Genomic DNA, 16,394 nt, shown 5'->3' with positions numbered 1-16,394 from the left:
TAATGTAATTATATTTTAGAATAACATACGATCATTATTTTATTTTATGAATTATTTTAATTATTTAATTGAGTTTTGAATCTATAATTTCTGTTGTTTGTTTGTTTGTTTGTTGGATGAACTATATAGAGTATTGAATCTTAAAGGGGTCCAATTATGCTTTTTCACTTTTTCAACTTTAGTTAGTCTGTAATGTTGCTGTTTGAGCATTAAAAAGATCTGCAAAGTTACAAAGCTCAAAGTCCACTTCATAAGGAGATATTTTATTTAACAGAAATCACTTTTCAAAAACTACAACGAACGACTTGTTTGGACTACAACGCATATTTTCCGGGATTTGTGATATCACAAATATCGAGGAATGGGACGAGACCTGGTTGAGCTGCACTAGAGAAGGCAATGAGTGTTATCATCACTATGTCGGAGACACGCTAGCTTTCCCAAAGCAGACGAACTTAGAGTGGTTACAATCATCCGGGTTTAAATCGCGCTCAAATTTATTTGATTTTGACTCAATATTTACACTGAAGCTCGCAGACGGCTATGGTAAGGGGCATGACATTTCCCCGACCAGGCGCCGAGTGCTGCCAATCACAACACACACTGGCCCAGCTAACCAATCACAGCACATTTCGTATTTCAGAAGGTGGGCCTTCATTGGATACAGGAACTATTCCAGCCGTTCATGCCAGACTGGGGAGAGAGGCGTTGTAATAATGTAAAATATGTGAAAAATTATGTGTTTTTCAAGCAACCTAGTATGAGAGCCTGTTCTAGTACACCCCCAAAACAAAATCAAGACTTTGTAAAAGAGCATAATATGACCCCTTTAATAAGAGATCGGTGTGTCATGACACTGGTTAGAATGATCTAATCTAGTGTAAGCTGATTAGCACAGAGACAGGACTTGAATTAAACAACATGCAGAGATGTCAGTTCAATTTTATTCTCATCTGTACAGGATTATTTTCAAGTGGTTTGAAAACAGAACTGAGTGAAATTTGACACTCTCTGCTTTGTCCTTCTGAAGACAATAGATTTTAAAATTGTGTCAATGTGATATTCTGTCAACTACATTATATTTCTGATGCTACATCTCATCTGACTGAGTGGCTTCTGTTTTTGGATGACATGTTGATTCTCTGGTCCTGTTATCTTTTTCTCACATATCTGTCTCTCTACCTCTCCTTCAACTTCCTGCGAAGTTTACTCACCCTGGACAGTGAAAAGCAAAAGGTGACTGCAAGAATTCGCAGAAAGAGACGGCGGAGGGGAAGGTCAAGGCTGTCCAGGATGGGTTTCCAACGCAAGACTGTACACTAGAAACTGAGAAAGACGCGATGGATCTTGTGTAAATATCATCTGACCACTGACCAAGGTAGTTACAGATGTGTGTGTTTGCATTTATGATGTGCTTTAAATTCTGTATTCTGATATTACTTAGAATAATAACACAACTATATACATAATAACACAACGATGACTTGAGACAAAAGCATGACTTATTTGTAATTTTGTTTTGTTATCAAGTTCAACGTATGATTAAAATAACAATAGACACTCATTTTGAACTGATCTATTCATTTATTCAAAAATACATAAAAAATGCAGTTCTTACGTACAATGACCTGAATATACTCGTGTTATGATGAGTGTAAAAAAATGTCTTATCGAAGTTGTAACATGTATGTTCTACAAGAAAATAAAATTTTAGTTTTTCCACTTGAAACTTTCACATTTCAGTTCAGTGTAGTGCTTGCCATTTCTTGGTAATTATTTGTGAAATTTATTTCAACGTAAACCCTACACCAAATTTTTCATTTTATATGGCAAGATTAGTTCAGGTTGAAAATGTTATTTGGTATGACTCCCCAAAAACCTATCAAATCTATGAATAAACAACTATTTTACCATAAAAATATACTTAAAAGAATTTTGTTTTTAATTAATGATTAATGTGCACACACATATGTACTCAAGGTGTAAGAAAAAATGTCTTATGCATTTTATTTTGCTTCATGGTTATATGTCACATTATAACATATTATATTCATTACATTTACATTTTCGCTGAAAATGGTAAACCAATTTCATATAAAACAACATGAACACAAAGACTGCATTACATATTCTGACCTAGTCCTTTGTCCTTTGCTTTATTTTGGATTCTGTTATATTTCATTTGCCCAAAAATAAGTTTATGATATTGTCCTGTAAAATAATTTGCTGTATTTAACATGATCTGTTATGTACTGTAATATAAATAGTGTCTAAATACATCACACTGCCAAACACATCATAAAATGAGAAGGAAAGGTGAATACATGTCAGGTGTCTCTTGTCCAGTGAATTATGTTGGGTCCATTTCATAAGTTTGTTGTTTCACACACGGCCACCTAGTGAACACACGAAAGAAAAATTCAAATGAATAGACAGGAAGCATAGTTTAGTAAACTTTAGTAAGATGAATACCTACCACAGTTATACAATATGTTTATTTTGTGAATGTCCGTCAGACTTGGTCCGTCTCGCTGGCCAATGGGAGTGTACGGGTCTGGTTTAGGGATGATGGTGGGTCCACCATCCTCTGAGAAGGCATACCTGGGTGTGTGCATCAGTATTCATTTAACTTCAAATTATTTGCTATTGTTTTTTATTGCTTCATTTATAAGAAACGAAATTCTTGGGTTTAAGGGACTGTTTAAACAGATATAGGCTACATGCATTTCAGATTGTCCACTAATAGCTTAGCAGAAGTATGCACACTGTCCAGTAGATTGCCAATACTCACCTCCCATAGTGCATGACAGAACTATAGTCATATGCAGTATTGAGGTTGTTTGTCTCATACTTCTTAAAGTTGTGCCTTTGATCTAGGAAAAGAACCATGCATTACTGTCGTACTGAATGCATTGACTCAAAGTAAGTGCTGGTGTCAAACGCTTACTCTCTATGATGTTTTCCCACAGGATGGAGACGTGGTGGTCACGATCAGAGCGAGACTGTTCGTGTACAAATCCCAGAGCATGCATTAGTTCATGAGCTGCCACTCCTGACCACATACAGCCCGGAGACTGCAAAGACACGGTCTGACTGCCTCCTATCATTCCCAGATATGACCAGCAGCTATGGGGTCGACAGTGGACAACAATAATAATAATTAAAAAAATAAATAAAATTGCATACTGTTCAAAGTTTGGGGTCAGTACAATTTTTTAAGTTTTTTTTTGCTCACTAAGGCTCCATTTATTTGATCAAAAACAAAAAATATTGTGAATTATTATTGTTATTTAAAATAGCTGTTTTCTATTTTAATATATTATCAAATGTTGTTTATTCTTGTGATGTTAAAGCTGAATTTTCAGCATCATTGCTCCAGTCTTCAGTTTACATGATCCTTCAGAAATCATTCTAATATGCTGATTTGAAATGAGCTCAAGAAACATTTCTTATTTTTTTCAATGTTAAAAACAGATATGTTGCTTAATATTTTTGTGGAAACTATGATACATTTTTTTCAGGATTCTTTGATAAATACAAAGAACAGCAGAACAGCATTTTATACATTTTAAAAATGTCTTTACTTTAACTTTTAATCAATTTATTGGATCCTTGCTTAATAAAAGTATTAATTTCTTGAGAGAAAGAAAGAAAAAGAAAGAAAGTTTACTGCTCCCAAACTTTTGTATGGTAGTGTATATATATATATATATATATATATAATTTCATTAAAAAAATTATCATAAACAATTAATAATGACACATTAAAGAAATAACAGATACAGTGAGTTTTTCAAAATTATGATCAGACTTTTTATATTGTCCTGTAAAATATTAAACATTAAAGAGAACACTAATATAATATGGCTGTATATGAATGCAAAGGACTCACCCGATTTTAGACTGGATATTAAGGAAGTTTGCTTCATGTGTGCGAGGCACAAACTTCACACATGTTGCAGAGGAAATGTCCAACATTCCTGTTTCTACGGTGATTCTGTCCATATCATCTGTCGAGACACCAAATGATATAAATGTGTTATTTAATAATAAAGACCTTGACTTATCTTTCACTTATAACATCATGCAGTTTCATAGATCTTACTCACCATATATTGGAGAGATGATGTATGGTACATACACAAAACCATCAACAGATCTGGGCCAGCGGCAAGAATCTCCTAAACATGTGATGACACTGCGGGATCCTGAACTCAGGATGTCACCCTCTCTTAAAGGAAAACCTCTGGACACTGTCGGAGTAAGATAACCACATGTTTCATGCTCAAAGAGTAATTCCCTGTAAATATATGTCTGTATCTGTCCCGCACATACGTTGATTTACTCTGAGGATCCTGTCCATGGCATTCATGTCCTCAGGTTTCACATAATGCTCTGTTAAAGAGATTAAGAATGGGATATTCACATCAATATATTGTAACAACCTACATTGGAATACCATGAAATACCAGTTTACCAGGATATTCTCTCTTTGACCTCAGCCTTGTCTGATGAACCAGTGAGGAGTTCTAATACAAAATAAATACATTTATGGGGCATCCATTGGATATGAATACTATCATCATAACTGCAGTAGTATTCAGTCGTTCTTACCTGCACAGGTAAAGACCAGGACTCTAACACCAGTCCCACAAAAATACCCACATAAAGCATCTTGGTGGTCATGTATGTGTAAGTCCTGGTGTTCTGGATGGAATCGAGTATTGCATGTAAACTAAAGTTAGGGCCCTTGCAGCTAGACTATATATACTCTGAGAACCACCCATCTTTACTCTAGGTTGCAGATGGAGGGTTAGCGTGACGTCCTATGTCATTATTTGATATTCGTGTGTTTCCTTAATGAACGGTTTGGGAAGCATTCATTGGAAAGACAGTTCAGCATTTTTAAGACTGATCACAATAATGGCAATTTAAAGTCTTGCTGATTCTTGTGTTATTCGCCCTGACCATGCGAAACTTGTGCGTGTAGTGTTCAAACTCATTTTAATCTGTAAACAAAATCTCAATAGGCATTTGTGCTGTGTTCACAATATGCTGCAGCAACACGTGATGCAAATAAATAACGCCTCGCCCTTTCTTTAACTTATCATTTTTGCATTACGCCAAATAACAGGTTATTTTAAATTCAGCTTGCGTAATTCATAGTGTTGACACCTCAGTACTTATTCATTAGCTCTGAGATCAGCTGATTCTGAACATTTATAAACCAACAGTTTGGCTTATTTGATTGCAACTGGCTCATGGAGAATTCTTTTGCAATGAAATGAAAGCTTAAATGAAATATCAGAGAAAAATATATTTACGGACAATGTTTTATTGATGTAATGTTTGTATAAGGCATCAAGATGTCAAAATCAGCATAAGAAAGAATATAGAAATATCAGAAACAGCAGGTTACAAAAGAACATTCTTATATTTGATTAGCAATTTTTAAATCAGCAATCTTCACAATCAGCCATTTTCCTTTAAAAAAAATATGATGTTAAAATGTTAAAAGAAGTAAAAGCACTAATGCATTAATGTCAGACTTTTAGCCGTGCAATGGATCATTCATTACTGTAAATGGATTTCATTATGCATTACATTTATACATTCTATTAATCTTCATTATATCCAAGTCGCTGGGTCCAAATCTCTGTCCAATCTTCACGTTCCAGTTTCTTTTTGGTACAATAGTAGGTTCACCATCCTCAGAGAAGGCATACCTGAAATGACAAAGAATATCATTATATAACTACAGTTGATTATATCCCTCAGTTACCATTTCAAATGTATATCGACATACTTTCCAAAGTGCATGATAGAGCCGTAGTCGTAGGGGGTGTCCAGGTTGTTTGTTTTAAACTTTTCAAAATTCCTCAGCCGGTCTGTTTTAATGAACAGAAGAATAAGTGAGCGATAAAATGACTTTTAAGTATAAGGCTATGAGAATAAAGGACTGTTACTTTACCATTCCATATATTGGACCACATGATGGTGACATACTTGTCCCGGTCAGCTCGGGATTGTTCGTGAACAAAGCCCAGAGCGTGCATTAGCTCATGGACGGTGACCCCTGACCCGGTGCACTCAGGTGTCTGGAGAGAAATGGTCTGTCTACCACCACGTGCTCCCAGATATGACCAGCACCTACAGTATCAGCCATCAAAAATCAGGAGATACACTCAGAATGAAGCCGTTGAAGAGTAATCTCATGTCAATACCCTGTTTTGGGCTGAATATCCAGGTAGTCCCTCTGGTGAGTTCTGGGCACGAAGCGCACACACGTATCATGTTCAATGAGCTTCATGCCTTTCTTAATGTTCTCCACGTCTTCCTCACCTGTGCAGAAGAACAATCAAAACCAAATAATGAGATTTAGTAAGTGATTACTGTGGCACTGTTTATGAAAATCAATGTGTTTGCTTTTCCCTGCTTACTGTACGCATGAGACACTGAGTATGCGATGTACACTTTTCCATCTACAGATCTGGTCCACAGGCAGCTTCTGGCAAAACAGTTCTTCTGACTCCTACTGGACACGGCTATATCTCCTTCTCTGAGGTTGGTGCCATCTACAGAAATGACACCTGCAAGAGAATAATGGTTCTTAATTGGCATCTGTGGTTCCATGAAAACGTTTTAACATCCATGGAAACTTTCCATTGCACAAAATGGTCTTTATAGTGGAAAACAGTTGTTCTTCACACTAAGAAATATAGTGGAACTGTTCACTGAAAGGTTCTTTATGGAAACTAAGATTGTTGTTCGATGGAATCGCTGTGAAAACTTTATTTTTAAGACTGTATGGATATTACAATAGCGAGGTTAGAACATTTACATTTTACAGGCTTGTGCAAAAGCTTTACCTTGATAGTCGTTCACATCTATGATCCTTTCCATTGCAATTGGAGTGTTTTCTTCGATATCATCTGGAGAAAGTTATAAAACTGTTCAAATATAATTAATCTTCAATGAATAATGACAATTAATACAACACACTTTACCAGAGAAGCTTCTCCTTTGTCTTCTTGCTCCAAAATTTGACTGAGAGGAAATCTGCGAGAAAAATTGACCAAAATATGTGGTTTTGCTTGATAAAAAAACAAAATATACACTTGCTGATATGCAGTTACCTGACCAGGCAGGGACAAACATGGTCCTGCTAAGAAGAAGAGCAGTATGAAAACCAGTGTGTACTCCATGAGTGCACTGAGATGTGCTGTCTAAGTTCATGTTGCCTGCCTTTTAAGGGCTCTTTACTAGCTTCCTGTTACATAATGTGTGCTCTCAGGGGCCAACCAAATGTTTGTTTTTCTTCTTTACGCTGTTTTTAGTTGCCACATGCACTTGCACATATTTAACTACTATTTTCATTGTATTATAGCGGTGTTTTTATTTAGTTCATAAAAGATTTACGCCCGAACAGGGACTTGAACCCTGGACCCTCAGATTAAAAGTCTGATGCTCTACCGACTGAGCTATCCGGGCTCTGAGACGCACAGATTCAGGCGGAGATGAAAAAAGTTCGGTGTGAAGTTTTTCCAACATTCTATTAAATTAAAAGTTGCTTCAGACGTTTCGCCGTAAACGGAGGCCGTTTCAATTATTGTTCATGTTTGCATGTTTTTTCCGCATTGCTATCATTCTTATGATCCGTTATTTACTTGTATCAGTCTGGTAAGTAAAATCATGTTTAGTTTTAATTCAACAGAATATATGTAGAATCCAATATAAAATAAAACTATGTGGAGTCATTTAGTTTGAACGTCTTCCAATCAGATTGTTCTCTCGGTCATTTAATGAATTGCAGTTTGTGCGATGTAGAGGTGTCTTTTGCTCATCAAACAGTAAAGTCGGTCTGTGTACAAGAAATCGTTCAGCTTTACCGTTATGGAGACCCCACAAAACTCTTTAAACATCACCTTTCAGGACGATAAAGAAATACAGGTGAGACTCGCGGCCAAACATTAGCAAACCAAATATGCTAAGCTTCATATGAGTTTGACTGACTCGAGCTTTGTTTTTTCGCTGTCAGGATTTGTCAAAACAACTCAAGGATGCCAAAACTGAACTACAGCTTACTAAAGACGAGGTGGAGCAAGTAAACAAAGTTGTTAACAAATGGTAATTAATACTTATACTATTATTATCTGTCTGAAATGAAGATTCAGCATGTGCGAGTTACTTGGACGTAAACGTAGTAGGGAAATCATTGGATGCCATCATTTTACCTCAGGAACTAAAAACAAAAGAACCAAAGTTGAATAATGTAGCCTACAAAACAACTTATATATATATATATATATATATATATATATATATATAAGTTGTTTTGTAGGCTACATTATTCAACTTTGGTTCTTTTGTTTTTAGTTCCTGAGGTAAAATGATGGCATCCAATGATTTCCCTACTACGTTTACGTCCAAGTAACTCGCACATGCTGAATCTTCATTTCAGACAGATAATAATAGTATAAGTATTAATTACCAAAAAAAGAATAAAGTAGCCCACAAAAAAAAATATATATATATATATATATATATATATATATATATATAAAAAAATTTTTAACTAATGTAATTATTTAGCTACATGCATCAGGGTTTTAGGTGGCCTTTCTATTACAGATAACAGCTTCTATTAAAAGGGTCATATGATGCTTTTTTAAAGATCATTATTTTGTGTGTTTGGTGTAACAGAATATGTCCGGTTGTCCATAAAATGCATTGTTGTTCTGTTGTAAGTTTCGGAAGGGCAAATAAAGTCCTTTTGCTTTCGCCTAGAAACACACAGCGTCTCCCTGACATGCTGCTTCAACACTAACTGCGGTTACTGAAACCACCCTTCTTTCTTTGCGTGAACATTTGGGCGGCATTATGCAAATATTTCCACATAGTGAGGTAGATATGTGGGGGCGTGTTAGAACGAGCTGTTTTAGGGGGGCGTGGCAGAGTCTTAACTTTGATAAAGAATATCTCTTTGGTTTTGAGACCTTAGTCTTTGCAACTTCAGGGATCTTATCTATGCACAATCAGCTTGTAACACTCCAAAGAGAAAGGAAAACTTGAAATCGCATCATATGACCCCTTTAATATTATTGTAGCAGAGAGGAGATGGACCGGAGGATGATGATGATGGTCCAGATGGATGAAGGCCTGTGGAATGCATTGCTTGAACTGGACACTCTGATGCAGGAGAAGAAAAGCCTTGCCAACCAGCTAGAAGAATTAACTTTATCTAGGTATGACTATCCAGATAAACTACCACCTGTCTGTGGTTCTATCCTACCAAAATATGTTGTCTTATTGCTTGTTTTTCCTAGAATCTAATTTGTGGCTTTAGATATTCTACTGAATAATTAAACCCAACAAAATCACTATATACGATTTTGTACGATTGTAAAAGGAGCTGTTTTCTCATTTACTTTCTTCTTTCAATATTAAACCAAAAAAACAAATGATCGGATGAAACACACGGACCTATAGTGAATGGTGAAAATGACAGTTCTGGAGATTTAATTTTCATCCGTTTCCAAGAATTTAGATAAAGACTTTGCCCATATTATATTTTAAACTGGGAGTTTGTTATAATTCTTTTATTTCATAATTCAAGCATGGATTTTTCAAGGCTGTTTTGTTACAGTACCATCGAGTCGAAGCAAGCTCTTCTGAGAAGTTTGCAGGAGGAGGAAAGCAGCCTGCTGGAGCAGGAGTGTGATCTGAAGCTCAAACGTGAGCAGCTGAGGAAAGCACTGGTGAATGCTTCTGCAAACTCAGAGGAAGGTACAGCAATAACCTCTATTGCAGTCTAGGTACTGGCCATGCAGAATAATGCTGTTTGATATTCAACTGGTCTCAATTCGCAGTTTCACAGGGTGAGAATCCAGTTAAACCAGGCTCATCCAGCCAGAGTAAGTCTACAGAAAAGCCAGTGAGAAAAAGAGGAACACGGAAGTAATCACAACATCAAAAAATGCTACTTTTTTAATATATATATATATATATATTTAGTACAACTAAGCTGCAATAAACGTGGAAAATATGGTGATTTTTGTGTATTTTTTTTATTTGATACAAGAATTGAAATGTTCATTGGCAGTCACTATACTGAATAAAGTGTAAAGATTCAAAAGACTGACCTCTGGCAATGATAAACTCAAACAGATGTGCTTAAGTTTTCAAACTTTAACCTGGAGGCACTCCTCCAGGGTGAAATTCAAAGATAATGTAAAAAAACTAAAATATGTTAAAGGCATCATACATTTTTTTTTTAAATCATGGTGTTATGTAATTTCTTTCTTCTGTAAAACTTTGGGATAGTATTTTTTGTGCGTGAAGAACCATATGCAAATACATTTGAAAACGGAATACATCTAACTTAACTCTAATGGCGGATAGAAAAAGATATGCTGCCAGTTTAATAAATATTCCACAGATAATAGATTATTTTGGCTTTTGTTCAATTGAGAATTAATGCTCTCTTTAAAATAAACACTTACTGTTTTTTTCTCACACAGTTATTTACATGAAAAAAAAAAATCTATTTGAAGAAAAAGGGATACAATTACAAGGATACATCATGTTTGGAAGTCTTTGGCATCAAGAGTCTTGGCAACAGAACAAAATCGCGCTGTAGTTTTTGGACACTTGTCGGCCACCGTAGAGCACAAACACGTGTGTAATGAAATATGATTCATTTCAGCTTACGCGGACTGAACATATAAATTAAAACCATAAGGGACCGATGCTTTTGCCAAAAAGGTAAATATATACATTAACAGTGATCACTGATAGTTAAATGAGCTGAATTATAGCGTTAGCACAGCGTTTTATCTTTGCAATGCACGTGCTGAATCAGGCGTTACTCTTGTAGGGAAGCAGCTGTCCGATTGAGAAAAATATGGACATTGCTTTGGTTTTATCGGCAGTCCCGATACTGAATGTTTAGTGTATTTGAGTAAAGTTCACATTTTTGTTCTTCCGTGTGTAAAACTCCCGCTGTACTCGTGTGTCTAGGTGATCGCGCTGGTTTGTTTTGTCGACGGAGTCATGGCTTCTCCGGAGCAGCGGTGTGTGTTCTCGCTGTGTGCGGATGAGACGGTGACCGCTGGGCTGAGAGAGGTGTCTGGACTGCTGGGTCATCCCGAACCTCCCCAGCGCTCTGCTAACACGTCCAGTGAGGGTAAGTTAAGAGAGCCAGACTGACTGCTCTACTGAGAGAGCACACGGCTGCTGATCGGGTGTTTATAACACACTCTCTTCATAACCCTGACAGATGTTGGCTCAATGAAAACTGCATCCGCCGTTGAGGTGTCCGACAAGATGTTCTGCTCGGCCTGTCGGTGTCATTTTGAGAGTCGAGAGGAGCAGGTATGAGTAATTGATTACAGTGCTGATACGATCAATTAAAGTATGGGTTTGTAGTAAAACCTTTAACCCTAAAGGTTTTAAATGTCTAAAAGGTGTTAAATGTCTGCAGTTTAATTAGTTTCTTGCGTAAACTTTCTTATAAGTGTGCTAATGCCTGATCTCTTCTTCCACAGCGTGGCCTAGTACCTATTTTTCGCCATTAATTGATCTAATATGAATTTTTAAAAAGTGTTTGAGTTATAAATTATTAGAGGTATAAGCCATGAACCAAACCAACCAGCTAAGAGGTGAATTGCAGCATTATACAAACTTTGATTTAAAGTAAGAAGGTATTTGAAAATAGACAAAAGACTGTGTACTTAACAGCTTTAATATGGAAAGAAAAGGGTATGATCCACTGATCTATAATATATAGATCAGTGGTATAATCACAAAGATATCATCATATTTGTTTTTTCATATTGTTGTTGCTATTCAAATATGATTATTTCAAAAATAAGGTATGCACACTGATAGCTTCGACAAAAGCATATACCTTTTAGACATTTATTTGCATACTGAATCGCGAATGGTCACGAATTTTCCCAACCCTCATGTCGTTCCAAACTCGTATGATTTTCTTTCATACAACTTTGGAATGACATGGGAAATGACAAACTACTACTGTGCTGGTCTTCTGAAGGCATGTTATAGCTGTGTATGAGGGATGGAAATAAATGTAATATGTATGTTAATGCAGTCCCAGTCTTTTATCAGATGGAGCATTACAAACTTGACTGGCACCGCTTCAACCTGAGACAGCGGCTGGAAGGAAGATCAGTGGTCACAGTGGAGGAGTTTGAGAAGAAGACTGGCACAGGTAGAGTCATGTATGCTCATATGACTTTACTGACAAACCGTTTTGTGCCATCCAGTTTGCATAAGTGTGATTTTAGCGTAATCTTCCTGTCTGCCTTCCTGTTAACAGGTGACATTTCAAGCATTTCGGGTTCAGACTCAGACAGTGAGGATGGGGATCTTGGAGATGAAGTGGGCCCTGAAGAGACAGAGAGTGCTCTGGACACAGATCAGTCCACATGTCGACTTTCTACCAAAGCAGTCTTTCAAAACATGCAGGGACAGTTCCTGTCATTGTATCGCTGTGTTCTGCAAAACAAAAAGGTGAGTAAATCTATCCATCATTTCTCTGACTTGTTAGTCTGTGCCTAATTGACACGAGCATTGGCTAAGAAGAATCCCCATTCAACAGATTATTTTCAGAGACATTTTATTGTTTGAAGCAGTTTCGTAGAAATAGGAGAGAAGAGATCAGGATCAGAATAGGAACTTAAGCTGGGTTTTCCTGTTTGGTGTGATATTTAAAGCCTCTTTAGTCCTATTTAGCTACTTGTTAGCAGCAACCACCTTTTTCAAGACACGGAAAAGCTTCAAAAACCACAATTGAGTATCATAGAATGAGATGGGAAAACATCTTGAGCTTGTGTTAAGCATACAGACCTTATTTAAGGCAGTTAAACTAAAACACGGCCAAAAGACCCACTGACTTTAGGACGATAGAACCAGAAGTTCAAAAATGCTAAGTCATTTCCAGGTTTTAGGAGTCGTTCCTGCAGCACTTTCTTCTTTCAGTCTCATCTGATTCTGTTGTCATGTTCAAACTCAGGACAATGAAGAAGACTTGGTTTCCTCTTTACTGAAAATATCAAACAACACTATTTGGGTCATTCTGATGACTGGCGGTGGACACTTTGCTGGAGCGGTTTTTAAGGGGTCAGTGAAAAGTTCAGAAGTTTGTCTATAACTACAAATATTTGAATTAATTGCTTAATAATTAGGTAAGTAAATGCTATTCCCTAATTGATTGATCTATTACATAGAAAAGAGATTGTGCAGCATAAGACGTTTCATCGGTACACGGTGAGAGCGAAGCGAGGGACTGCACAGGGACTGAGGGACTCTCAGAACCGCAGCCACGCTCCTAAATCTGCAGGGGCGGCCCTCAGACGTTACAACGAGGCAGCGCTGCACAAGGTCAATTTCAACCCTTTGTTATATATAAAAAGTTGAATAACACTAACCTGCATAGAATTTATACGTTTGGAATTGTTATTGATGTATACGCCCTTTTTTTAACCAGGATATTCACGATCTTCTAGAAAGCTGGGCTGAGTATTTGAAGGAGGCAAGTGCCATCTTCCTGCGAGCACAGAGTTACAATAAGACCATATTTCTTGGAGGTCGTGGAGCACCACTGGACAAAAAAGATCAGAGAGTCCGGGTACTTCCTTTTGCCACCCGTAGAGCAACATTTAGCGAAATACAGCGCGTTTTTGATCTCCTTTCAACTCTACATGTTTATCGTAAGTTGAGATTTGCTGCCATGCAATATATATATGTATTTTATATATGTTAATTTCTTTCCTTTAATATGATCGTCTGTTACATTCCAGAAAAGGACACTGAAATCTCTAGTATTTTCAGTCTTTCAAAGAGAGTGTGGAAGAAGAAAACTCCTAAACCTGTTAGTCATCCAGTCCCAAACATCAATGGTGCGTCTGAACCCTGACTTTGTCCTACATACGGTGCTCGTGAAAATATACTTATTAAAGGGCTGTTTTGTGGTCAGTGCCTACAGAGGGAGAAGAGGGTAAAGAAGAAAGTTCAGAGGAGGAAGACTCAGGAATGCTAGAGACAGTGGAGGAGACACTGGGAACTCTGGACCTCAGAGAACATGAGGTGCATCTTAATAAGAAGAAAAGGAGGATTTCTGAAAGATCATGTGATACTGAAGACTAGAGAAAATTCAACTTTGACATCCAAGGAATAAGTTACACTTTAAAATATATTCAAATACCAGTTATTTAAATTTATTTATTTTTTTTCAATATATCTTTTCAGAAGAAGTGGATGAGTCTTGGGAATATAGTTTAAGGGACGCTCTCTACACCGCCTGTAAAACGGGGGACATCCAATCATTACTCACCCTCCTGCAACTACCAGAGGACCAGGAAGAGGAAAAGGATAGAGAAGAGAAGAACACCACCTCGAGGGTTTCATGTCTTCTCAACAAGCCCATAGACTCAGCAGGCTTTACTTTACTGCATGTGGCATCAGCAGCTGGACAGAAATCAGTCATCAGTCTGTTAATGGATGAAGGGAGTGATCCAGCTAACAAGTATGCACATACAGAATCATTCTAATAATCAATTGGCAGCAGCAGGTTTTCATGTGGCCGGATGGGTTGTTCGGTTCTAAATAGTGGTCAATGTCTTTTTTAGGGATAAGAAAGGACAGACTCCATATGGCGTTGCTCCTGAAAAAGATACCCGCGACACATTTAGAAAATACATGGCTGAACACCCTCATAAGTATGACTACACTAAAGCACAGGTAGACAAATCTATCTTATGATGACTAGCAACACCACAAATAGTAACAAAATCTTCATTTGCTTAGAGACCACAAATAAAAATGATCCTAATTTTCACTTTAAAACAAATTTGATTTTAATACATATTAAAGACGATTTTAAAATGAGATAATGAAGATAAAACTAGTGGTCTCAGACCTGCACTATATATAAAGGTTTAATAATTTATGACATGTTATTATTGTATATAACATTTTCATAACATTAAAAAAAAAAAAATCAGGTTTATTATTATTTTTTACTTTTGTATGTACAGCTGCATTGTCTTTGCAACCCAAAGTAATAAATCTGTCACTTATTCCTGTATTTTCTTTGCTTTAATATGTTTAAGGTGCCTGGACCACTGACTGAAGAAATTGAGTCCAAAAAGGCAGAGAAGAAGAAAGCCCAAAAAGCAGCACGGAAACAGAGAGAGAAAGAGCAAAAAGAAGAGAAACTTAAGAAGCAGCAAGAAGAGGAGGAAAAGAGGAGGTTCATAGCTCTTAGTGACCGAGAGAAGGTGACTACTTAATTTCTTCCTCTTATTGTAGTTCTCATGTGGATGACCTATTGTGATTGGCCGATTATGTCATATTTCTGATGTCACACAGCGAGCTCTGGCTGCGGAGAGGAGATTGGCTGAACATATGGCCACAACTGGAGTGTCACTCACTACCATCAGGTATTACCTTTTATTATTTAATAATATCTCTATGGAGAAATATCTGTCCTTTATGCAAGTCATCATTAAAGTTAATCTAAAAATAAGTTTTGTAATAACTAGCATAAAAATGTTTTTAAAGGAGATGCTTTCAGTGTGGAGAGTCATTACTGGGGAAGATTCCTTTTGAATATCTGGACTACTCTTTCTGTTCGCCTCGCTGTGTCCAAGCCCACCGCAAAGCCAATGCAGCCGCCCGGCCCTGACCTCTCACATCCTACCACACAGCATTAGAGGACGTGAAGGTGTGGTGCCATATTGTGGACATATTTCATTTTACATGATCTGGGAGTTGACTGGATTTTACAAGAAACATATCAAGGATTTCACAGTTATCTTTGAAATGACAAGACTATGATAGATTACCTGAAATCAGAGAAGAGAATTATTAATAAGATTGATTCACACAAATCTTAAATATATCTGTAATTTAACATGGCTACTCTGATATTGTATTACTTTTCAACTCAAATCAGGACACAGACCAACCACTGTGATTCAAAAAAAGTTCTATATCTTCATGAGATAATAGCTCATTAAAAGTCATAGTTAATTCAGAACTGTAAAGTAAAATCATGGCGTGTTTTATGTTTTACAATGTAAAACACACATTTTTGGTAAAAATGTTGTTGAAGTTTATTCTTTTACATTGTTTGGCAGCTGCTGCAGTTTTAGATTGTACAAATACAGTTGAAATCATCATTGATATGATTCTTTTGGTGTAATACTGTTTCCAAACTAGCATGATTTATGATAAAGAAAAAAGGTATATGTTTGACAGCACAGAATGCTACAGTCACTGAAATTAAGACAAGGATCACTGTTTTTTTTTTTACATCTATTATTCATTTATTACTTGCTTAATTTATTTCCAAGTGACTAGATGCATTT

At 36.6% G+C, this 16,394-nt stretch overlaps 4 protein-coding genes and 1 non-coding gene across 5 annotated transcripts; 2 read left to right on the top strand and 3 right to left on the bottom strand.

Moving 5' to 3' along the window:
- Positions 1 to 2,382: 2,382 nt before the first annotated feature.
- On the bottom strand, positions 2,383 to 4,686 carry LOC107596543 (high choriolytic enzyme 1-like). The gene is made up of 9 exons (XM_016287298.1): positions 4,615 to 4,686; positions 4,478 to 4,529; positions 4,330 to 4,395; positions 4,110 to 4,253; positions 3,893 to 4,010; positions 2,948 to 3,126; positions 2,792 to 2,873; positions 2,477 to 2,601; positions 2,383 to 2,396 (listed from the first exon to the last, which is right to left on the bottom strand). The coding sequence occupies exons 1-9, from the start codon at positions 4,684 to 4,686 to the stop codon at positions 2,383 to 2,385; spliced, it is 852 nt and encodes a 283-aa protein (XP_016142784.1).
- A 795-nt stretch (positions 4,687 to 5,481) lies between these two features.
- hce2l2 (high choriolytic enzyme 2-like 2) lies at positions 5,482 to 7,211 on the bottom strand. Its single transcript, XM_016287264.1, has 8 exons — positions 7,137 to 7,211; positions 7,008 to 7,059; positions 6,870 to 6,932; positions 6,441 to 6,590; positions 6,225 to 6,342; positions 5,972 to 6,150; positions 5,807 to 5,888; positions 5,482 to 5,726 (listed from the first exon to the last, which is right to left on the bottom strand). Exons 1-8 carry the CDS (start codon positions 7,203 to 7,205, stop codon positions 5,594 to 5,596), a joined length of 846 nt encoding a protein of 281 aa, XP_016142750.1. The 5' UTR covers positions 7,206 to 7,211; the 3' UTR covers positions 5,482 to 5,593.
- Positions 7,212 to 7,418: 207 nt separating this feature from the next.
- trnak-uuu (transfer RNA lysine (anticodon UUU)) lies at positions 7,419 to 7,491 on the bottom strand. Its single transcript has one exon. It is a non-coding gene; the product is annotated as a tRNA-Lys (tRNA).
- Positions 7,492 to 7,769: 278 nt separating this feature from the next.
- LOC107596524 (GRIP and coiled-coil domain-containing protein 2) lies at positions 7,770 to 10,044 on the top strand. Its single transcript, XM_016287265.1, has 5 exons — positions 7,770 to 7,950; positions 8,039 to 8,127; positions 9,108 to 9,245; positions 9,647 to 9,786; positions 9,870 to 10,044. The coding sequence occupies exons 1-5, from the start codon at positions 7,894 to 7,896 to the stop codon at positions 9,959 to 9,961; spliced, it is 516 nt and encodes a 171-aa protein (XP_016142751.1). The 5' UTR covers positions 7,770 to 7,893; the 3' UTR covers positions 9,962 to 10,044.
- Positions 10,045 to 10,647: 603 nt separating this feature from the next.
- LOC107596542 (ankyrin repeat and zinc finger domain-containing protein 1-like) lies at positions 10,648 to 16,312 on the top strand. Its single transcript, XM_016287297.1, has 15 exons — positions 10,648 to 10,764; positions 11,020 to 11,185; positions 11,279 to 11,373; positions 12,130 to 12,232; positions 12,341 to 12,534; positions 13,037 to 13,143; positions 13,251 to 13,404; positions 13,511 to 13,733; positions 13,824 to 13,922; positions 14,000 to 14,131; positions 14,272 to 14,548; positions 14,652 to 14,763; positions 15,135 to 15,302; positions 15,394 to 15,464; positions 15,586 to 16,312. The coding sequence occupies exons 2-15, from the start codon at positions 11,053 to 11,055 to the stop codon at positions 15,707 to 15,709; spliced, it is 1,992 nt and encodes a 663-aa protein (XP_016142783.1). The 5' UTR covers positions 10,648 to 10,764; positions 11,020 to 11,052; the 3' UTR covers positions 15,710 to 16,312.
- Positions 16,313 to 16,394: the final 82 nt, after the last annotated feature.

Source organism: Sinocyclocheilus grahami, unplaced genomic scaffold (assembly GCF_001515645.1).
Source record: "Sinocyclocheilus grahami isolate Dianchi unplaced genomic scaffold, SAMN03320097.WGS_v1.1 scaffold220.1, whole genome shotgun sequence".
NCBI classification, from domain to species: Eukaryota; Metazoa; Chordata; class Actinopteri; order Cypriniformes; family Cyprinidae; genus Sinocyclocheilus; species Sinocyclocheilus grahami.
The sequence above is the reverse complement of the archived record's forward strand: the minus strand, read 5'-3'. Positions and strand labels throughout refer to the sequence as shown.